We start from the raw sequence: 24,394 nt of genomic DNA on the forward strand, positions 1-24,394 counted from the left end.
CTCTCCTTTAGGCGCACCCTGAAAACCCATCTCTTCAGGGAAGCCTACCCCGCCCCCTGCTAACTTGCCGACCTCCTCCACTCTTCCTACCACTCCATCCCCCACAGCTATCTCCTCCTGTGCCACCATCCCCTCCCTCCTAGATTGTAAGCTTGAAAGAGCAGGGCCCTCGATCCCCTCATGTTTTGCATTGTATTGGTATTGTTCTGTCACATGTTCTGTCCCCCTTTGTAATGTACAGCGCTGAGCGAACTATTGGCGCTTTATAAATACTGTATAATAATAATAATAATAATATGGAAGTTTTCCATTTTCTTCCATGTCTTTCTGGTTTTGGTTGCCATTTTAACTGCTTTCTCGCTGCCTTAGAGCAGAAATACTGCTACAGGGCGTCACTGCTGCATAAAATCATATATATATATATATATATATATATATATATATATATATATATATATATATACATACACATATATATATACACACACACACACACACACACACACACACACACACACACGATTCTGCATTTCTGGGTAGAGGGTGCGCACAAGCGCCCTACCTGCACCGCCATTGGTCCGTCCGGCGATCACCATGCAAATACAGATCTCTCCCGACAGCTCCTGCACATTGCTTTGTATAACAGAGCAATACAAAGCAACGTGCTTACACAGTAAAGTACACACACAGCACACCGTTAACCCTTTGATCGCCCCAGATGTTAATCCTTTCCTGCCCAGTGTTATTAGTACAGTGTCATTGCTTTTTATTAGCACTGATCACTGTATTGGTGTCACTGAGGATGTCAGTGATGGTCAGTACCTCTCCAGTGTCAGAATGCCCACGCAGACCTGCTAGAAGTCACTGATCACCTCCATTACTAGTATATTGAAAGAAAAAAAAAAATTCCAGCATCTATACCGCTATTTGTAGACGCTATAAGCTTTCAATTTACACCTTTTTTTTTTTAAGCAAAGACATATAGCAGAATAGCATAGCATTTATCATGAATTTTTTTTTTTTTTTTACTGGACATGTTTAATAGCAAAAAGTAAAAACCTCAAAATAGTTTTTTATTTATAGCGCAAAAAATAAAAACCCGCAGAGGCGATCAAATACCACCGACAAAAAGGAAAAATTTAATTTGGGTGCAGTATTCCATGACCACGCAATTGTCAGTTAAAGTAACAGCGGTGTATTGCAAAAAATGGCCTGGTCAGGAAGAAGGGTAAATCCTCTGGAGGGCAACTGGTTAAAGTATACGAGATCATTTTAGCTGAGCAGCCTATCAGTTTCAGCACTTTATTTCAGGTACTTATATAAACGCCCTCAATTTACGCAGCGCATTACATATATATTGATATTAAACTATTTACATATTCCTAAGCTGTAAAAAAAAAAAAAGCAAGCTCTCAATCACCCCTCTACTGGCTTGTTCCATGAAGCAATTTATTCCCAGAGATCCTCAAAAGATCACAACAAAGTCTGGTTTCAATCCCTAACAGCCTAGAGATACCTACTGGTCATTAGCATCCAAGGGCTGCAAAAGAACTGCTCATTAAAAAGCTAGGTTTTCTGTACCGTGGTCAAAATGGTTTTCCCTGTATACATAAAATAGTTTTGTGTGCATAATCAGTGCATAATTTGTTAGACATGCATTTCTTTTGAATTTTTTGTTGCTATTCTCTGTTACAACACACCTACCATTCGATTTTTAGGCTGATCATTTCTTTGCGAGTGGGCAAACATTCAAAATCAGCAGGGGATCAAATATATATTTCCTTCACTGTACCACTGGGCCCAGTGTAAAACGGAATTAGAACAGATACAATAAATGAACACAGACCATTAATTCTCTACTATGCAAAATCATAAATGCATAGATCAAATCTTCACCTTGGGCTCCACAGAGTCCTGTCCAGCAATGTATATAGATTTTATGGCTGCCATCATGTACAGTACAATATACAATCTCTATATCTTTACTACATATAAACATTAAGATAAAAAGGCAAAATTGCCATAAAGTATCCATAAAAAGATCAATAGGAAGAGGAAAACCATATGGAAAATAAAACTGAAGACCCCAAGAAAGGCTTACATGTTTTAGTCCTAATTAATTTTACCTGAATCTGGTAAAGAATTGAGATCAGCACACAAGACAAAGGGGATGGAATTTGGATCAGGTGGAGGACTGCCAGGTCGACTTGCAGCCTTCTCTATAATGCTTTTCAATTCAGACACAAACATCATAGTTTGGATAAGCTTGACATCAGAGTACTCTGGGTCCCAATGCATATGGGCATTTGCTACTATGAGTAGTTGTTTTTCCGTTGAATGATGGGGTTTCATGCCTAAGAGAAACAAAATGTTATTCAGATGCGCTTAAAGTCAGTAACATTTTTTCCTCTACCACTCTATCCAAAGTATTAAACTTTGAAAAAAACTGTCTTAAAATTTTTCTTTAAAGGGTTACAACCTCTCCAATTTTATACTGCTGTCTGTATCTCAATTGGGGAGATTCACCACTCTGTACTAGTGTCCAGTCTTCGAGAAAGAAATGGAGGGGAAAATCCAAAAGGTTAGTTGTCTACAGGGAAAGCAGTAGTGGGAATGCTTCCAATGGGTACACCTATTCTGAAGACAACTGTCAAAGATGGAAAATCCCTCACTTTAGTAGATTTACTGTAACCTCCTCTCAAGTCTCTGGAACAGGAAGTAAATATACATCTTCCCAAAGGTAAACATACAGCAAAACTATAAACCTAACAATGGTTTCAACATTTCCCTATACTAAGAAACATCATGGCTATACATATTTAAGACATGGACCTAATCGAAATTATAGTGTGTCCCAGGTATTGTCAAGTGTTAACTCTCCTCCCCCCCTCCCTTCTCTTGCCATGAGGTACCTGGGTCAACAAGACTGTATACGTCTATTTTAAGACTATGAACCAGCATTCCAAAATAAATTAAAAGATATAATAAAAAGCCACAATTTCCCTCTGCTGGTCTCCTGGCTCTATCAATAGTTATCTTTATTATTCTGGGTGTCATCGGTCACACTACACAGTAGCTGAATTCCTGGAAATGAGCTTTAAGTTTGGGCAATTCTAGAAGCCATTTGGTCCTGTACACTTTGGACTTAACTCTTACTAACACAGCACATTTTACAAAGAGGTGCACATTACCTCATGGCATTAAATCGCTATAATTGTTTCGGCGTGCAAAGAGCCTAGCTGTCACTTTGCTTCTGGTGCTCAAACACTGGAACCTCTGGGCTCAGCTCCTGAGGTTGCAAAGTGCCATGCAACTGCTGCGCCCATCCCTCCCTCCTGCCCAAACAAGAAGCGCTTTGTAAGCCCTAGACAGTTACGGGTTTGTGTTCCAGGAGGTTACACAAAGGGGGTTACTTCCAGTGGAAACACCTAGGCAAATCCAGTGCAAATAGAAACAGGAAAGTGGAACTTCCTTTTTAGGGTGAAATTCCGCTTTAATGGAAAGCTTTTCTGAAAAACACGGTGGCTGTTATGGTTTCTCATTCTCAAAATGCTAGTTGCCTAGCCGTTATACTAGTCAACAGGTTTCAATATTCATTTGAAGTATGCAAATAAGGAGTTACAACGTCAATCTGATTTTATATGGTCACTTCGTTCTAAAAAAAAAACAAAAAAAAACAAAAAAACAAAACTTTGTTATGGAAAATGACCTAAACTTCTGCTGGTACATGAGGTTCACCATGGAGTTTGTTACAGTTTTGTTCAATTGGCTCAAGACCCATGTAAAAGTGACCTGGGCAACCTGTGCTTGATTAGCCGCACTAGGGGATAGTGGAAACATTTGGGATAAAGAAAAAAAATAAAATAATATAACCCCTGCCACGCTGCACCTGCAAACGAACAGACATTTTAGACTTCGATTGTACCACACGAGAGCCATAATTCCCAGGTAATTCTAAATTGATGATGTTTACCCAGCTCTCCCTGAATGTCTCTTTCCTACTGGAAGGAGAAAAGCAACATCAAAAACACACCTAAATCCATGTTTAGGTGTGTCTAGAGCAGCGGTTCTCAACCTGGGGGTCGAACGACCATTTCCCAGGGGTCGCCTAAGACCATCGGAAAACACATATTTCCGATGGTCTTAGGAACCGAGACACCGCTGCTGTCTCCGGCGATGTGTGGGCGGGATGATATGCTGCCCCTGTCACCGCCTCCTCGCCGCTGATTGGCCACCGGAACTGTAGCTCAGGAGAGGCACACAGGCGGCCAATCACCGGCGAGAAGGTGGAGCTTGGAGAGGAGGAGCCGAGCGGCAGCACGCGGAGATCGAAGAAGATCGAGGGAGCTGCAGAAACGAGTGAAGAGAGAGGCCAGAGAAGGAAGACAGCTGACAGGTAAGTGCAAATTTTGCTGCTGCAGCCAGGTATGCAGGCTGTAGATGGGAGAGGGAGAGAGCGAGCCCAGGCTGGAGCAGGGGTCAGCAAGGTAAGTATCATTGGTGTCAGTGGAAGGGATAGTGCCCCATCATTTGTGTCACTAATACCAACGATGGGGCACTATTCCTCCCCCCACTGACACCAACGATGGGGCACTATTCCTCCCCCCACTGACACCAACGATGGGGCACTATTCCTCCCCCCACTGACACCAACGATGGGGCACTATTCCTCCCCCCACTGACACCAACGATGGGGCACTATTCCTCCCCCCACTGACACCAATGATGGGGCACTATTCCTCCCACTGACACCAATGATGGGGCACTATTCCTCCCACTGACACCAATGATGGGGCACTATTCCTCCCACTGACACCAATGATGGGGCACTATTCCTCCCACTGACACCAATGATGGGGCACTATTCCTCCCACTCATACCAATGATGGGGCACTATTCCTCCCACTCATACCAATGATGGGGCACTATTCCCCCCACTGACACCAATGATGGGACACTATTCCTCCCACTGACACCAATGATGGGACACTATTCCTCCCACCGACGCCAATGATGGGGCACTATTCCTCCCACTGACGCCAATGATGGGGCACTATTCCTCCCACTGACGCCAATGATGGGGCACTATTCCTCCCACTGACGCCAATGATGAGGCACTATTCCTCCCACTGACGCCAATGATTGGGCACTATTCCTCCCACTGACACCAATGATTGGGCACTATTCCTCCCACTGACACCAATGATGGGGCACTATTCCTCCCACTGACACCAATGATGGGGCACTATTCCTCCCACTGACACCAATGATGGGGCGCTATTCCTCCCACTGATACCAATGATGGGACACTATTCCTCCCACTGACACCAATGATGGGGCACTATTCCTCCCACTGATACCAACGATGGGACACTATTCATCCCACTGACATCAGTGATGGGGCGCTATTCCTCCCACTGCAAAATTACAGTTATGAAGTAGCAACGAAAATAATTTTATGGTTGGGGGTCACCACAACATGAGGAACTGTATTAAGGGGTCGCGGCATTAGAAAGGTTGAGAACCACTGGTCTAGAGCTTGGGTGTTAATTCATGGGCCAGAATTTATTCTGGACACTGAAAGGATCACTCAAGTGCTAAATGCACCTACTCCTGAAGGAAGTGGCAGTGGGTTTTTTTTCCTCTACACGTCCCTTCCTCTAAATGTCTGTAAATTTGTGTGCGCTTGGACGCCTAGGATAACACTAAGAGGTGCTTGACATTTCTTTATTTTTTTTCTGCCGCTAAATGTCCAAACGCTCCTAAAAGTAGCAGTGTGTAGGAGGTCTCAAAGTGTTGCCTATAGACTGGTTTTTATACCATAGTTTTGAGATATCATGGACACAGTTTTAAGATTTGACAGGTTTGGTATCTATTTACTTGACATAACCCCTTTTATATAGCTTACAAAAATATATATAATATATATATATATATATATATATATATATATATATATATATATATATATATATAGTGTACGTTTGCACTAAATTTCACTTTAGTGTACTTTTACCTAAACAGGTTGACCGCTTTCAACAGTTTTATTTTATTGCCGCCTAGGCTCTTGTCCCTGTGACAACTACCTCCATTTCTTCTGTTGGGTTATACTGCCATCTGCCTACAATTGGATTTGGACAATGGCAAACGAAAATACTGTGGCAAGTCTGGTATAACCCCCCTCCTGCCCACAGCATACCCAAGATTGCCAGAGAGGTGTGTCATTCAATGAACATCAAGAAATGGAATAAAAAAATAAATAAATAATAATATCCCAGTTCGAGGGACACAGGAATTCAAACTATTGGAACGACCATAAGTAGTTCCAACAGGAGGTGGGGTAAGTAACACCAACAAAGCAATAACAGAAGACATTGATTGATTGCCTGCAAAGAGCCACCATAAGCACCTTATACCTGAAGTGATCAGATGAGGCCTGAACATGCACATGCAAAAACTTGTTGAACATGTAAAAAAGGTACCAGCTTTGCAAATCTTGGAAACATTAGCCTGATGCCCCAAAGCCCAAGAAACTGTCTTGGTAAATGTGCAGTCAAATCATCTGTAAGGCTCCATTCACAGATGTTTTGCCATGCTGCATCCTGTTGCTGGGATTGACAGCTGTGTGCAGATAGCAGTGATTGCAGAGCCCATACCCTGTACCAACAGGCTGTCAGCAGCCACAGCTATTTGTCCCTGTTTGCACATCCAATAGATTCCTGCCTCTGGGATTGGTCGCGTGGCAAAATGCCCAAGCGGATAGAGCCCAAGACTATTAGCTTGGATGAACTGTCCGAGCCACCAAAAAAATTATGAAACTAGTAGTAGGTTGGCAAACCAGTCCCTGGGAAGATCTGGAAGAGCCAACCGAGCATCTGCCAGGAATCTGAATACATTTGAGTACCACACTTGCTTGGGCTACGATGATCACTGTGAAATGCCCTCCATCTTGATCCTGCAGAACAGATGAGGAAGGAGAGGCCCATATCAAGCTTCTCCCACACGTACAATACACATCCTGGTCCCTTGCACCAACAAGATATCCTGGACCACTCCCCAGCCCAACAGAGGATCTTCATGGCACAGAAACAGAGGATTTTTCTCACACCATCCAAGGATTTCCTGGGGCAGGAGGCCAAGGATAGCCTAAAGTCACATGTCCCTTACAAACAGCACCAGTGACAACAGAAACAGTCCTCACAAACGCTCAATGGCAGCAATGTGTGTGCAACACTGTACCCAGCAGGTGACATCTGTGCTTAGTCCCTTATGTGTAGTGGCTTCCAGGGTAAACCAATGAAAAGTGCAGATTGCAAATGGTGCCCATTGGCCCTAGCAATCAGCTTCTGGTGCTCAGTCCACATAGCCTACTCACAAAAAAGTCTTCATTGACAGGGTCACATGAGGGGCTATGCTATGGCTCTGAGCTGGCCTCTGTTAGCTGTAGAGCACTGTCCAGATTCAAACAACTTGTAGAGCAAGGGTCAGCAACCCGTAGATCGCAATCTAACAGTAGATCGTAGTCAAGTGACTGATAAATCACAGTCTCGGCTTGCTGACCCGCCATCCCAGAGCATCAGAGTAAAATGCAGAGGGAATACTAGTAAAGCTGGAGCTGTAGTAGGGAGCAAGAGCCAATGCCTTCTCTGTTGTGTTGGCTCCTGTCCCATGCCAAGTGATACCAATTGCACCCTGTCATGGTCGCCCGATCGCCACCCTCAACATGCGACAATCGCACGACCGCGACCAACAATACATCACGCCAGCGGCGTCAGACCCCAGACCTTCTCACCAAACTTGTGACCAAAGGACCGGCCGATCTAAAACCGCGATGTGACGTGCGTAACAATGCCACACTCAGCTGCGCCCTGCACAACGATTGTCGAGCTAATGGAACGCAATCGACGCACCGGCAGCCTGAATGTGCTTGTTACTGGGTCGGGTTAATTACGCAACTAACCCTTCACTGCCACCACCCCTTTTTGTACAGAGAAAGGGGAAACTCTCTTTAGCAAATATACACTGTAATGGTTGAAAAGTCTCCTGTCCAATACGGTCACTGCAGGCCGATGACAAACACAGTAGCGTCTCTTCAAAAAGCAGGAATTCGTGAATTGCAAGTAAGCGCTTAGAAACAGTGACTCTTTTAGTAATAAATCTTTCTTTCTGAAAGTGTTAAACAGGTGCAATAAAATATTTACAAAGAAAAAGATGTAACTAAGATATATATTTATATATAAAAAATAGGAAACAGCCCAGCACAGCAAAGGGATAACAGGAAGAAGTTAAAAGGTTAAGTTACTTGCCATGTTAAGCCATAAGGTAAGCAGATCCCAGTAGCAGAGCGGAAAGGGTCTTTGATCTCCTGCTGTTACGATGTTAAAATTAGGAGATGTCTTTTCTTTAGCTTAACTTTTTAGGCTTGCCAGCCTGTCTTTTAAAGTCCCCCAGCAGGAAGGGGGCTCTGAATACTGGCCAATACCCTGTTTTGGGCGGGATCGTCAGTGGGCTCTGCATTAAAACTGACAGCTTCATAATCCATGATATGAAACATAGGTGACAGCTGACCTGAGGAATGTTCATTTAACTTCTGTCACCTGGCTGGTAGGGTTTATGAGGTTGCAACTTCTTTCAAGTCCCGGGAAAAAACTCTTGGTCCCAAGGCCTGTGTAAAATCACACCACCTAATCAAGAGTCTGCTGTCTCTATGGGGGGGCTTTGTAGCGCTGGGCCCCCTGCTGCTTCAGCCTGCCAGCAACTTTTAACACTTACACATCTGTCCCTGTGCCTCTCAGGAAGGGAGGGGGTAGGGAAGGATTGAGGAATACTTGTAATAAAAAAGGGGAACTCCGCGTCCATCTTTGATGGGCAAGTTTGCTACACACCCCACCTCTTATCCCAGCTAGTGATCTCCAGAGTGGTGCCAGCAGCAGGAAAAGAAGATCTTCAGGTCAGTGTGAAGCAATACACTGGGCTGCTTTCACACTGATGCTCTGTGGTTTACCCACACTGTACCTGCGGCTTACTTGCGGATTTGCTGCACTTACCATAAACATTTTTGTATCCTGCGGGTTGGGTGCACTTTCTGAAAGCGCACCAAACTCCTGCATGCAGGATATAATAGAAGTCTATGGCAAAGCACAGCTAACGCAGGAAAGTCGCAAATGCACTGTGCTGCACTCATGGCGCAGGTAAACCGCAGCACATCGGTGTTAAAGCAGCCTTACAGGGAGCAAAGAATAGTAAGGGTTCATTTACATTTGCAGTTTGGGAGGTGGTAAAACCGTATAGTTAAGACATGTTTCTACTACCCCTGCCCCAACCACACCTACTTTAGCTTCAGTGGCCAGTGGTGTACATATGTCGCAGCTGCAGCATGGTTGGTAGGTGTAGCACCTGCCAAGCATGACCCATTCAAATGAATGACCCTGCTCTGCAACCTTGTGCAATACAGCAAAGTGTTAAAGCAGGCAGTGTTGCTCTCTCACCACCTGCTTTAAACACCTTAGATCCTACAGAAGCAAGCAGTTGTAGGCTTGCAGAGTGGCCCTATTTACTTGAATGGGTAACAATTGGCAGGCGGTACCACCCACCAAAAGCAAAAGAGGGTTTAATTCCTACTGTAGCATGTGTACACCTTTGGCTGCTGCCTCAACAGCCAAAGGGGGTAGGGATTGGGGGTGGTAAAACTGCAACTCAACCGGCTACCTTTGTTGTAGAGGAATCTTGAAAAGTAAAAGTAATCCTGACTGAAGGGAAGTAGAAAAAAAAAAAAAAAAAAAAAAAAAGAAGGTTAGACCTCAGGTCAGCAAGAAGTCATCCAAAACAAAACACTTAACCATGCTGAGAGTAGAAGGAACTAGAAAAGTAAAAATTTCTGGGGAAATTGTGTGAAGTGTTCTTGCCTCCACCAGTAGTCTACAACTGGAGTGGGCGGAGTAACTGGGTGGAGTGGCTTGTCACTCTGCTGCCTGCTCACACACCTGGGTTCCTATGGCAACTCACAGCAAGGGCAGAGAAGAGCGGTTAAAAACAAACTGCTCCAACTTGCTCACTTCATTGGCGGTTGCCATCTTCAAACGGTTGTAGTTTAAAAATGATAAATCCTACACCGAAGAGCTTTATATTGTGAGAACCACAAGACCCAGACATACATTGATGCATAGTATGTCTTAAATATTAAAAAATGAAGGCCCAGTCGCAGTTTAGAAATTGCCCTTCAAATTAGAGGTGGCTAGAGTGGAGTTTCAATGAATGTCAATGGGCGGCGTGAGTTGCAAACAGATGGTCATATTGTGAAAACTATCAGGACTATGGCTTAGCCGTGGACATTTTTAGTGGCAGCAGGGATAGCTGAACATTTTGATAGAAGATTTGTGTAGGTGGACTTGAAAATGAGGGAGTGATGGCAGTTTAGAAATCATGTCCTGATTTTTCAGCTCACACTCTAGTTTTGAACATTCCGCCATTCATTCCTATGGGACCAATTTCACCACAAAAATGCCGATATTTCGTGAACCATTCGGCGAAACGTTCCACAAATTAATAGCACACTAAATCGGGAACAATCCGCACAGTTCGGTATATTACTGTCTATGTAGTGTAAAAACTGTGGGAGGAGTTAGGGTGGTAAACATGGCTATAATAATAAGAATATATATGTGAGATAACAGTAAGTGCCATGCAAGAACACTTAATTATACCAGGCTGGTCACAATTACTTTGCTTGCAAGTACCCAAATCTACCTGTGGGCAGCAGTATAACCCAGCAGTCCCTGAATTCCTAATATATACACACAAATAATTTTGTATAAGTAAAGAATGGCTAAAATTTCCATTTTCCCCCACTTATGTCACTGTCACCAGAAAAGATGTCCCCATGGGAAAATGTCCCCCCCGATTCTGTTCTGGTATCAGCTCAAAAGGTTTCCTTACTTTCACCTCAGGTGACAATAGTTAGCAGGGTAGAGTATGAATCTCTATAGTGGGGATACAGGCCACAGTAAAACAACACACACACACACACACACACACACACACACACACACACACACACACACTTCTAAACCTTCCGGACAAAAAACAAAAGTAGCAAAACAAGTGAAATGGCACTCACCACCAGGGAGATCTTTGTGGATCTCTAGCAAAACCGAAACCCCAATATTATCCTTTGTCATCACTCTGTTTAGCATAGCTTCTGAGCCTTCAGAGTTAGCCATGGCTACCTGGTTGAATTCAACGGTGTGCTTTGTCACCAGTGTAAATCTAGCAAAAAGGGAGAAAAAAAAAAGTGCAAAGAATGCTTGAGACAATCACTTAAACTGCATGCATTTGAAGTAAAAACACTATACAAAATGCCTCTAGATGAAAACTGACAGATAAGTTAGATAAGTTAACAGAACTATAGTCTGCATACAATTAAACCTAAAGGTCTGTCTATATAAGCCAGACATCACAGACCCAGAATGTTGCAAATCCTTCAAGTGGATGAGCACACACCAACTGTACTTTTCCCTTCATACAAACTGCAGTCAAAGTAATGACACTACAGGGACTACTTCTAAATATTTTCACAAATTCACTTATCAGAAGAATAATTGACTGGATGAAAAAACATTAAGACCCTTAGGTCTATTTATATAGTAATTTTGTGCTTGCCTGTGTATTTTGTTAGTGATTATACAAACTAGCGGGAAAAAAAAAAAAAATTGCTTACTTTTCGGTTCTAAAAAATATTGCACAGCCGTCCACGTGCTTTTTCTCTTGCTCAGACATTATTTTGGCACGCGACTTTGGAGAAAAGAAGCCATCATATCCACGTTCTTTTAATGCTGGCAGGAAAAGAGTGTAGTATTGCTCGGTTTCAACTTCCTGTTAAAAAGATGGAGAAAGGCAAAATATACAATCAAAAATTAAAACATGTCCAAGTTCATAAGCTAGAGACCTGTAGCATGCGCATTTAAAAATTGCAAACCAGTGGGGGGTGTGGGTTATAACCCGCTTCCCGACATCTTTATCTTCTACCATTTGCACAAAGCACTAAAAAGGTGGGCAGGTCAGATGCTACAGTATTGATTATAAGCTATACTTGAAGACTTCTTGTATCTATAGTAAGTCCCCGACTTACGAACAAGTTCCGTTCTGGGAGAATGTCTGTATATTTTGCGTCAAAGGTGTATAAGACTCACTTTGTCAGACTTACGAACGAATCAGATTTACAATGTACAGCAAAAAAAACACAAAAAAAAAAAAAAACTACTATAAACTAATTTTACTTTTACAGTTTAAAATGGTGGTACAGTACAGTACCACAACTGGCATATAGTGGAAGAGTTACTAACTGGAAGAGGGAGAGTAGGTGGGAGATGGTGGAGCTGAAGGATCATCAGCAATAGGAGATGGAGGGCAAGATGGAATTTCACTCACACCTGATGTTGAAGGACACAGGTTTTTTGATTAAATTCTGTCTAGCCTCTGAAAAAAAAAAAAATGATCCAGTGATGTCCGAGTAGTAGCTCTTTTATTCTCATTATAGGTGACTCTGTAGCACTGGATGGCATTCTGAACGGCTGCTGCAACCTGTGTGTATCGTTCTACATTGGGGTCCTGTGCCTTAAAAACTAAGTGCCTCTTCAAGTAAAGAAAATCCCCTAGTCATTTCCTGTGTTGTGAATATCTTTGGTTCTTCAGTTACATCTTCCTCTTGGCTCTGTCTTTTCGCTGGGCCTCGAATTCCATTAGGTCCTCATTAGTAAGCTCCTCATGTTGCACAGCAAGGAGTTCAGTGAATTCGTCCTCCTGCAGATCTAGCTCCAGCTTCATGCTAAGGGTCACCAACTTGTTGAAGACCTCTTTGGACTCCTTAGCCATCTTCTCAAGTCCATGAACAAACTGCGGGCAAAGGTTTTTCCAAACCCCATTTATGGTGACAGCCAAAACCTCACGCCAAGCAAAGTTGTTTATGGCCTTGCAGATGTTATAGTTCTTCCAAAACTGTCACAAGGTTGTTCCTGTTTCATCAATAGCCTTCACTGCCTGATGAAAAGTGTGACGTAAATAATATTTCTTGAATGTCGCAATAACTCCTTGGTCTATAGGTTGGATAAGAGCCGTAGTATTCGGTGGCAGATGCACTACTTTGACGTTGGGATGAAAGTCATCCATGAATTGGGTGTGACCTTGTGCATAGTCAAGCAGCAAGAGTGTTGAATGTGATATTCTCCAAACAATATTGCTCTCTGGGATAAAGTGGTGGAAAAACCAGTCCTGGAAAATGGCTTGTGCAACCCAGGCTTTGGAGTTACTCTTCCATGCCACAGGTAAAGAGCCCTTGGCTATGTTTTTGAGGGTTCTTGGGTTCTCTGAATGGTAAATTAAGAGGCTTTAGTTTCATATCACTGGAAGCATTGACACCAAACAGAGCAAGTCTGTCCTTTGCTGCTTTAAAGCCTGGCATCACCTTTTCCTCTTTACTAAGGAAACTTCGTTCTGACATCCTCTTCCAGTACAGTCCTGTCAACACCTTTGTCAATTTCTCTAAGTGTTGCTGGAAATTCTTGGGCAGCTATGGTATGTGCACTCAAAGCCTCACCACTTACTTTTACGTTCTGAAGGTTGGCTCTAGCCTTGAATTTGTTAAATCATCCATGGCAGGCAGTAAAAGATGCACTGTTCACCAGTTTTTTTCTTCAAGTCTTCAAACTGGCTTTTAGCTTGTTCTTGAATAAGCATTAAGCTGAGTGGGACTCGACAATGATCCTGCATCCACACACGGAGAAGATTCTCCATCTCCTCGATCACTTTACCACGATTTTTGGATATTGTCGACTTCATATGTTCCATGATCATGGCCTTGTTCTTTAGAATTGTGCCAATTGTTGAACAATTCATGTGCCAATGATTGAACGATGTCCACCATCTTTTAGCCTCGGTCCAATTTCTCAATTATTTTCACTTTTGTTTCCATGGTTATTGCTTTGCTTCCTAGCAGTCCCCTCCACATTACCACTGATTTTCCTCTTGCTTCTAGACATACTGGGCTCTGTACAGTACACTATCGCACTGTACCATAAAGTACACAGCAGTGCAGCTGTGACAATGTCCGGCAGACAGGAGCCACTTCTGGTGCTTTGTATGCATCTACGAATGTTCGTAATGTGAGGTCAGTTCGAATTTGTGAAAGTTCGCAACTCGAATGTTCGTAAGTCGGGGACTGACTGTACGTTTGACAGACAGTCTCAGACTCACTGGATGCATATTTGTTCTGTGGTAGATGAGCTGAACAGATTTGGTTTCACCTAAGAAGTGAAGGGTTGCCAGCAGCCATTTGTCATTGTGGGTGTTGGAATAGCTTAGGAAGAGTTGACACATGTGTGCATAGGGAGAGTTAAGGTGGTCATACACAGATCTAATAGATTCCTCTATCTATAGAGGAATCTCCAACTAATTGTATACACGCGGTTTGTCCTTAAAATGAAAAATCAGAAGAGCAGTTTGCAAAATTGTTAGCCAGAGTGGGAAGACTATGACAGGGTCACCCACTGATCAAATTTGTGAAGTGTATGGCCATCTTGAAGAGAACTAAACCCTACTATCTTTAACAGTCAAGGAAACCCATTTTAGCATCAGTTTAATCTGCAATTGCCCTGATGTTGTATATGTGAAGTTAGGATGCCAGCCATTTGATAGCTCACTTGAAAACATAAGCAACTCCAAGTGCAGATTCACACATGTGCAGTGTGGACTGAAGCTCAGGTTTCACAGCTAATTGATACAGTAGTTCAGTGGGTCAGGTCAGATTTACATCAGGTTCAGGTCAGGATTTTATCCCGTTCACAAGTGATGACACATGTGGTTTAGAAATTTCCCATAGAAGTCAACCTGTATTCCGCACCCGAGCTGGAATGCACTGCTCAGAAATCAGACTCGATTCTTTAAATCCGCACTGAATCTACACTGGACATATGGGAACAGACACCATAGGAAGCAATGTTATTTCACATTGCATGTGGACTGGATGCGGCTTAAACCACATGCAATCTGCATATATGTGAACCAGCACTGACAGTTATTCATGGCATGCCTTGAATGTAACGGTTTGGGAAACAATATCAGTAGGTTTAGTTACATTTTAAAGTGGCTACAATCCTGTGCTAAAATTACTTTAGATTGCAGAACCCCGTGTTCATAATTTATGAACTTATGGGGGAGAAAGAAGAGGGAACAGTATCATCTATCTGGAGGTGCTGCCCCATAGTTACAGACCACTGCTATCCACAGAGCACTTTAGTGAGTTTTAAAAGTGAGTGATAGAAGTACCAATAATTTTGTTACCAAATGCATGAGAAATCATGACTACATCACACAAGGCTCAGCAGGAGGAGCACTTTCATGAGACAAGCCAGCAGTGAAAAGGCCAAAAAACTCGCTGCCACACCTTTCCCCCCCCGGAAAAAAAGGGCCATTCCCCACTGTAAGGTATTTTTAAGAAATACTTTTTGCTTGGTCGAGTATACCATTGCAGTGCCCGTACCCCAAGCCAGTTTGACAATCGCTTGCCAATTAGCCCCATTAGTTATCCTTTAAAACAAATCACTGACAAAACTAAATACAAGATATGCACTATATTTCTAGATTAGATGGCCATTATTAGAATAAAGCAGACTGCCATGTGCTGCATCCATGGTCTGTACACAACTCTCAAAACGCCTCTACTGCCTAAGCAATTTTCTCACTGCTTTTCCAAGACGTCTGCACAGAGCTTGAAGCTAAATCAAGGTTTCCTAGGTAAATTGGAATTTCACTTTCAGAAAGATATTATATAAGGTTCTTCAATATTCCTCCCTCTAACATCGAACCTGCTCAGGTGAGATATTGGAAGGAAAAACCACCAACTCTGAGAAAGACATGGTGGCACTTGTGTACATTCTTTACCTAGTATTTTTCTGAGATGGTTTCTTGAAATCCTTACAATGTTTACAGTTTACCTGGCAGTGACTAATTTTTTGGCAACAGAACTAGGTTTGTTTTTTTCACAAGGTTGCAGACATAAAAACACGATTGGTCATTTTATTCAGTATTACCCATTTTTAGAGCACCACAGGCATGCAGATAGGTTAGGTCTACTCTTAGCAAACATGTCATTTACCTCCTATCCCTCTTGTATTGAACTGTATTGTTGCTGTATTATCTCCTGTTATATTGTAAAGCGCTGAGCAAACTGTTGGCGCTATATAAATCCTGTGTAATAATAATAATAATAATAATAATAATAATAAATAATGCACTAATCTAATATAGGAAAACCGCTATAAGCAATTCAGACGGCCAGCAAATGAGTTTAATAAAAATGACAGCAGTGAATTGACTGAAATGAAATGTTAAGAGTGTCAATTTTTGACTATATCAGCCGAACGAGCCATAATAAAAGAAAAAAGTTTTTTATTGTTGATGTGTGCTTACAAAAAGGTTTCCCTTATTGTATTATCCCTACTAAAAAAGTCTTCCCTTATTGTATTATCCCTTAATGTTTTCCTTAAGCTTAGTGTTCCTTAAGCTTTGGAGCCAAAAAAAAAAAACACAAAAAAGTTGACTGAAGTTTCAATTTAGGTCTATTTACCTGAAGACTGATGATATCGGCATCACAGCTGACTATCTCTTCCATGATCCCTTTCTTCCGATACTCCCAGTTTAATGCCCAGGAAGGGCAGTAGCCATAGAGCTGCCGAGTAGCATACTTATCACACAGCACATTGTAGCACATTACTGTGAAGGAAACTGAAAAATTAAAAGAAAAATTACATTTAACAACTTTTTTTGTAGCAGGTGCCAGTACAGCTTTTTTACAGGTTTACAGGCAATCAGGTTTCTGAAAGTATAGTGGAGTGGCGGCAAAGATCAATCACGAAACAGACTTGTCGCACTAAGGCGGAAGCTATAAAATGATGTATAATAAATATGCCACCTAAATAAGTAATGCCCCACAGAATACAAAAAAATAATCATCAAAGTCCAAAAATTATAAAAAAAAACAAAAAAAAAACAAAAAACACAAGTGTCCTTCAAAAAAGTCATAAAGGTGATTTCACAAAAATGTCCAAATATCAGAGCCTCCCAAAAGGCTTTCACGACCAATGTCACCTCAAAAAGAAAGAAATCATACACAGTGCATTATCCTTTTAAACTTTGGAATCTATGCTAGCCGTCCATCGGCAATAAATCAATGCTTTTATTCATCCTTTGAAATGTGAGTGGTCTGGCATTTTTTAGTACTGCACAGGGTAAATAGCAGTATTACACTATTTTATATTTTTTTCCCTTGCACTGCTGTGGAGTTTGGTGAAAGGAGAAGGCAGGAGCGAGTGGGAGAATCCTAATTCTTATATGGTGGAAAGGAGTCCTGGAGGCTATAATGGGGGTTTAGGATCCCCCCAAAAAAATCCTAAAAGGCGCATTACTTACCATCATCTGGTGAGTGTGGTTGATGTTGGTTTCTCACTGGTGGAAGCACAACATTTTTTGAAAAGTTTTTTTTTGCACTATTTATGTGGGAGAAATTACTTAAATTTATTTAATATAATTTTTATATATTTTTCTGGACACTTTAATATGATTTAAATAAGTTATATTAATTTTTTTGGGACACTCATTTAATATTTATATTGATGTTTACACTGTATGGCAATTGATTTATGTTATTCATTGAGTGAGGGAGTTTTGATTTGCGCTGTTTATTTATATTTCTTTTAAAAGAAAAAAAAAAAAAAAAAAAACACACAAGCGCTCCGACTGGGTGCAGTTAATCCCTACTGCTTGTTACTTGTGTAATTTACACCACAGGGAGCCAATTGTTCAAGCTCTTAATAAACCTACAGAAACAGCCGTTGTCAAATTCTAAAAGCAGTCACTCTGATCCAGGTTTCACTACCTTGAACAAGCATGCAAGATATAGTTAAATAGTTGAAATGTGTCAGTTGGACCCGGAGAAAGACTGATCTGAGTAGTAAGCATCTGGTAGAATTAGCATTTACTAAAATTAACCGGCAGACCTAAAAATCTGTTATCGATTTTAGGTCAACTTTTAATGCAGTATTAAAACTCAAAAAAAAAAAATGTATTGCCGATTACCAATCAGATGTGGCAGCTGCATTGGTTTCTTTTTAGGCCTCCCCCACCCCCGTTTTCACTTGGTGATCCAGCTAGTAACACATCTGCTGTATTGAGTGGCCCCACTTTGGATGAAAAAGCACAGTGGCACATTTGGACAGCAGCATTGTCAGTCTGGGTGGAGGGCAGTGTTCAATGTACTAGCAGATTTACATACACTAACAAATTGAAGCCAAACTCTAGCTAATACTTTACATGCCGTTACATCTCCTTTTGGGATAATTGGATTTTAGTACTCATGGTGAAATCCTTTACTTAGAGTTGATTGAAGAACACAGCCTAAAATTTCTCATGGAGAACTTGAGGGGATATGCCTCTAGAGAAATGCAAAAGGCGAAATAGGCCTTCCAAATTGAGATAGCAGATAAACCGAAAAGTAGACTTTTGGGCTGAAGCGCAGTAGAAGTACCAGCATGCGACAGAGAAAATAATGGTAGCATTATGAAAGGTGGGATAACCCACATTCTAACAAATGCTTCCTCAAAGGGAAAGTGAGCAGCAAAGTCAGGAAAAAAATGCTTGGCTGGATGTGGCCAGTTTGTAAATTAGATAATCAAAAAAAAGGCATCGTATGGGAAGACCTCAGAAGAGCTCTTCCATTTGTAAGTCCCATAGGGAACTTGCGAGTCTGAAGTCGGGGGCTGGGAATCCTCCATGTTCAGAGTTTTCCTGACTGCCGTAATGAGGTGGGAAGACCAACTCCTTCTTGCTCGCCAGCTTGGCCACCCAGCATGTCCTCAACTGTCTGAGGAAGAGGGATCCACTAGGAGACGCCGGAGGAGAGGAACTGGGAGGTTTTGCATCCGACCCCAATGCAGGAGGAAGGAGGCACTTGGCAGCAGGCTTACGCATTAAGGCCCCCTCTATGCACAACACAAAGCCTTTCATAGCCTCAAAAAAGGTTTAAAAAAAGGTGGAGGAGGGCCCTGACTGACCAGTGTCTGAAGAGAGGGCGGACAGCTCAAATTGGGGGGACACAGACAGGCCACACAAAAAGAGCTCCACCTGAGAAAAGGTCCTCTCCACGCCACAAAGGGCACAAGCACTGGTGGAATCCCTATCTTTGCCACCAATACTGGCACCAACAGCTGAAGATGATGGAAGCTGTGAACCCTGCACCAGAGAAAAACTCTGGAGTAGCAGAGAAGGGGCAGGAGGAAGAATAAGAGTCACAGCTCCCCAGCACAACAGCTAATGATCTGGCTTCACACCAGGCTGTCTGGAGAGCTTTTGAGAAGTGCAAGTCCAGAACAGTGAATGTGTGGAGATAGGAGCCGCCCCAGGAAATGTAGATTGGCCAGAAATTGTAGCAGAGCAGGAAAATGGCACACAGCTATGCCCCCCTCAAGCCGACCCACCTTCCCTGCACAGAAAGGCAATAAGGAAAGGAAGCAGACAAGCTGCTGCAGCCTAGACACAGACTCGCTGTGTGAAGTCAACTCAGCCTCAGTCTGAGCCAGCCAGAGAAAAGATCAACTGCATCAGTGCTCCACCAAAACAGCACACACAAACGCCTCCACTAGCCACAGCCCAGGAGAGATGAGAGGAGATAGAAATGTAAACCCTCCATATCCAGGACATATACTCATAGACCACAGGTAAGTGGGATGAAACACCTCTGATCCTATATGAACGAAGCCCCCTATGCTAGGGCTGGCATGCACTTGTTGGGGATGCTGGGGGAACTACCTGGATCTAGGATACTCGGCTTGTTGCACACAACCACAGTTGAAGGGAAAAAAAAAAAAAAAAAAAAAAAAACACCTGCATGAAAATCGAAAATCTAGGGAGCTGCAAGTAACACGTCTAAACTCCTAAGACACTAGACAAAAACTGAATCCTGGGTTGTAGATGGGCCACCCCTTAGACATGCTTTTAGTTTAAGTTGCACTAGCGTGCTGCTCCTGAATGTGGCAGCATCAATCGCATCCATGGGAAATTAAGCTGTGTTCTTCAAATGAAGGAACGAGAAAGGTTTGACATAAATTAAAGCGGATTATAAGCATCCTGTCAATGTTAAATGTTTTGTATCATCCCCGTAACTGCTAAATTTTTCTTTTGAAAAAACAGACTTCCTGGCAGACCACCAGGGGAAAAATCAAAAAGCCTAAAAACAAAAACTAAAATGCATCCATCACATCTAAGAATTGTTAAGCTGCATTATAATAAAATGTTTGCTTTTGTGTTTAATACTGCTTTGATGAGAGAAAATGGAGGCTACAATTTCAAGTCTGCTGAAAATGGTAGTTGCCTGGCATTTCAAGGATTTAAGTCGCAAACTGGAATAAGGAAATTAAGAATTGTGATCTGTAAATTCTAGGTTAAAAAAAAAAAAAAAAAAAAGTGTTGCAGCCAACTAGCATGACAGTCAAGCAACTATCTTCGCCTTTGTGTTTTTGTAATTTTTTTGTGTTCAAAGCATCAGACACATACCACTGTGGTGCACGCTTATTGTTTTGAGACTCCTCAGGCCATAGCATTTCTATCAAGAACTTCCTCATGGTGAGAGTATATGTCCTCTAGCGCCTGAGAACCATTGTGCATAATGAAAATGTCTATATGAAAGTAATTTACGGAACACTGATTAAGACAATTTCTAATGTGACCATAGCAGTTGTGGATTTGAGGGAATCTTAGTAGTATTGGTGGAGATCAGCGACTTATAGCAGGACTGCAGCGGGCATTCCGACACTGGGTGGGAACTAACTGCACTGACATCCCAATGACACTTAGTACAGCATCAGTGCTTTTTATTAGCACTGATCAGTGTATAAGGACAGTGGGCAGAATGGGGCTAACATCTGGGGTGATCAAAGTGTTAATTGTGTGCCATTTTACATAACGTGCTGTGTGTGATTTACTAGGGAAACATGCTGCTGTGTATTTCTCTGCCAAGAACAAAGAGAACCGTGTTTACACATGGGTCTCTCCCTTGTCAGTGATATTCGGCCATGCATGTACCGATGGGGAATCTGTGGGCCGGGACCCTGCAAATGACATCCGTAGCCGCCATGTATATACGCACACGTGATTTTGCGCAGCCCTGTAACAGTAATCATACTATAGGGTGGCAGGCAAGTAGATAAACTTTCAAAAAAGAGAAAAACCCCACACATGTTGCTCCTTAAAAAGTGTACTTGCAGGCAGTTGATGAGCGCTCTAGGTAGTTCATGGTTTCTTCCTGCCATTCAGTAATGCTTTGGTAGTTCACTGAGAACTACAAGTCAACAGCCACAATGGTTGGCGGTAATTGTAATTCTCCTATTCGCAGAATTTTTTTTTTTTTTTTTTAAATTACAACAGTGGGTGCGAGGAGATGATTCTCAGCCCACTGTCACAATGGAGGCTGCTCATTTAGTAACAATACACCTGGAATATGGGTGTAACGCAATATGTTATGACAGGTGAACTAAATTTATACATCCGCCCAAGACCACCCTGTTCACAGGGTGACAATGCTGTGGAGACTTTTTTCCTCCTAAAAGGGGAGTGGAACAGCAGATCTACTCATCAAGCAACAGGACTGTTCAAAAGGGGCCGGGAGAAGAAAAAAAAACAAAAAAAAACAAAAACAAACACACACAACGGCTGTCAATTTTTACCTCTGTTTTTCCAACACCACAATACTTGAAGTGAGACTCAGAAGTGCATTACTTGTGCAGAAAACCATACATATTGCATAAAAGACAAAACATGATACAGGGATGTTGAATTCCTATCGCCTGACACAGTTGCGGGCGCTGGTCAGGTATTTTTTTTTTTTTTTCCACCTTCAGCCCTGCAGGAGGGCTCACCTGTCAGGTGGAAGCATTCGGGCGGCAGCGCTTCCACAGAGTGCCAGCCTCTCCCCTGATTTGCATTCAGGGGAGCAAAGGGTAGACATCCAGGGTCTTTTAGACCTTGGATGTCTCAGAGAACCTGTCAAAAAAAAAAAAAAAAAAAAAAAGTCCCCTATGTGATAAAAAAAAAAAAAAAAAAAAAAAAAAAAGTTTATTTTTAAATTGTAAAAAAATAATGCAAGTTAAACTCAAGCTCACAACATCCCTCCCCCCAAAAAATTGTGGCCCTCCCCCCACATATGCACGTACAAACGTAAAAGCACATGCTGGGGTGCCTACGCATGAAAACGTCGATTGCAATACATGTCACATCGCCGCGCACACAAGACAGAACAATAATTCTAGCACCAGACCACCTCCGTAACACTATACAGATGACCTAGAGGGGGCATTAAAAGCGTCACCTATAGAAAATATAGAGTACTGAAGTTTGTCACCATTTCACAAGTGCACACAAATTTAAGGTTAAGGTAAATGGATATCCATTTACTCGTGGCATCCGCATCTTTTATATTCCAAAAAAAAAAAAAAGTGTAATTTGCTTTTTTTGTGCCCTAAAATTAAATAACTTGCATATTACCGCAAAATTTCAGTTTCGTGTAATCTTTAGGTCTAAAATGATTTTTTTTAAATCTTGTGGAAAAAAAAAAAAAAAAAGCAAACACGGCTCTGGCAGTGAAAGGGATAAAGTATAAGCCCGACATTTCCCCTTTCCAGAGTAGCAGCCAATCAGTGCTCATTACACTGCAAGGTCTCTCTCCTCCCTGCTAGTCCCCGGGTGCGGTGCTGGAGACAGGGAAGGGAGGAGATAAAAGTTTTAATATTTTTAACATTGCACTGTTTAAGTTACCATAAAACCTTTTGTTTATATTCCTAATATCACCTCTGATTTAAAACCGGTTTTGGTTAATTTTTTTTTTTTTTTTTTATCATCTGGATAAGTAGATTGTCATAAAAAAGGGACAATTAGATTGGGACACCGATTTAGTCCCTTGGACAAGCATTTTTTTTTTTTAAATTTCCACACCCCTGTGATATCCATAAAAAATTAACCTCAATAAGAATCTAAAAATATTATAGATAGCTAAAAGCATACGTACAGTCAAAAATCAAAAAATACATGGTATGCTTCAAGTTTTGATTCTCAATTGTTTTATCTGGTCTTTGAAGTATTTATGGGGACTAAAATTACAAAGAATTTTAGAGTCCAGAATCCAGGGATCGCTGCATTCATTTCTTTTAGGTCGGTGTCTGCAATTAATTCTGCTCTCTTAACATCCCCTTACTATCTCAATTTTAGCCACCCATTTTAGATGCACTGAGAGCAGGCAGTGTAAGTAAGTAATGATGAGCCTGAGTGAAAGAACACATTCCCGGAATACCTTTAGACAATCTCCTCCCTCTCTGCTGGCCAATAAATGGTGCAGACTTTAGCTGCGCCGATCAGTTACCCGATTACGGTTTCAGACCCAAGCCTAATAGAACGGAATGAAGCAACTGATGGGCAGACTGCATAACTAATACATTTTCCTTCATTCAGTGACCAGCTCCATCCCCAGAACATGAAAATATCTCAAAAGGGTGCTAGGAGGAAGTGTTCCCTTTTTCAACACATACTTCAAGGTCATAACTTTAGTCCTCCTTTAAGTGCATGTGTGCAAGTTTATCAGTAGGAATGTCATGAACAAGTTGATGACAAGTCCAACCCATAATAAATGCTACCCTTTTTTCAAAGACAAAATTGAAATAAGACCAGTTGTCAGCACTGCAATCTTCAGCAGTAGTATGTAGTACAGTTAATCACTGGTAGTACATGTGAAGTAATGTTATTTACCAAGCCCTTTATCAGGGGTTCGATGTACTGGATTTATATTAAAACATCATAGCACCACCTAGTGGCTTTGAACGTATTTCTGCATTTGACAGCATGCTATGATCAATTGGGTTAGCAATGAAGCACTGCTATTTTGGACAGAAAAGAATAAAGTCCACCGAACACCCTCAGAGTCTAACCCTTTTCTGCTCAGGCCAACATTCGCAATCTTAGTCCACAAAAGATCGTGCAATTTATGGACCATTCATAAAGTGCAGGCTGCGGTGCCAGACAGACAGACATTAACATTATTGTTCTTTGCGTACAACTCTGAATCAATGTACATTTGTGAAGCACACAAATTGTGCTTCAAAAAAATTAAAACATGTACCCAACCACTCAAAAAAAAAAAAAAAGTACTGGATGCTTAAAATGGCAAACAAATAAAAACAAATTACTATACCTGAGGGAAGAATTTGGTCTCTTTCTTTTAAAGTAATCCACGGCCTCTGAGGAAGCTGTTCTGGATGAACTAGAATAAACACATTTTACATAAAAATTCAAACTCTTGAAGCAA

The 24,394-nt window shown here is 41.8% G+C and overlaps 1 protein-coding gene across 2 annotated transcripts in view; it reads right to left on the reverse strand.

The window, feature by feature from the left end:
* Positions 1-24,394, reverse strand: part of CNOT6L (CCR4-NOT transcription complex subunit 6 like) — an 89,802-nt gene that overhangs the window by 16,951 nt on the left and 48,457 nt on the right. For both annotated transcript variants that reach the window (XM_089676187.1, XM_089676178.1), the window contains exons 7-11: positions 24,281-24,349; positions 16,619-16,776; positions 11,717-11,871; positions 11,117-11,265; positions 2,127-2,354 (exon numbers count right to left, since the gene is read on the reverse strand). In XM_089676187.1, coding sequence (XP_089532313.1) covers positions 2,127-2,354; positions 11,117-11,265; positions 11,717-11,871; positions 16,619-16,776; positions 24,281-24,349 — 759 coding nt within the window. The remainder of the gene's footprint in view (positions 1-2,126; positions 2,355-11,116; positions 11,266-11,716; positions 11,872-16,618; positions 16,777-24,280; positions 24,350-24,394) is intronic.

Source organism: Staurois parvus, unplaced genomic scaffold (genome assembly GCF_062004578.1).
Source record: "Staurois parvus isolate SC_StPar_1 unplaced genomic scaffold, SC_StPar_1.0 ptg000013l, whole genome shotgun sequence".
Lineage (NCBI taxonomy): Eukaryota > Metazoa > Chordata > Amphibia > Anura > Ranidae > Staurois > Staurois parvus.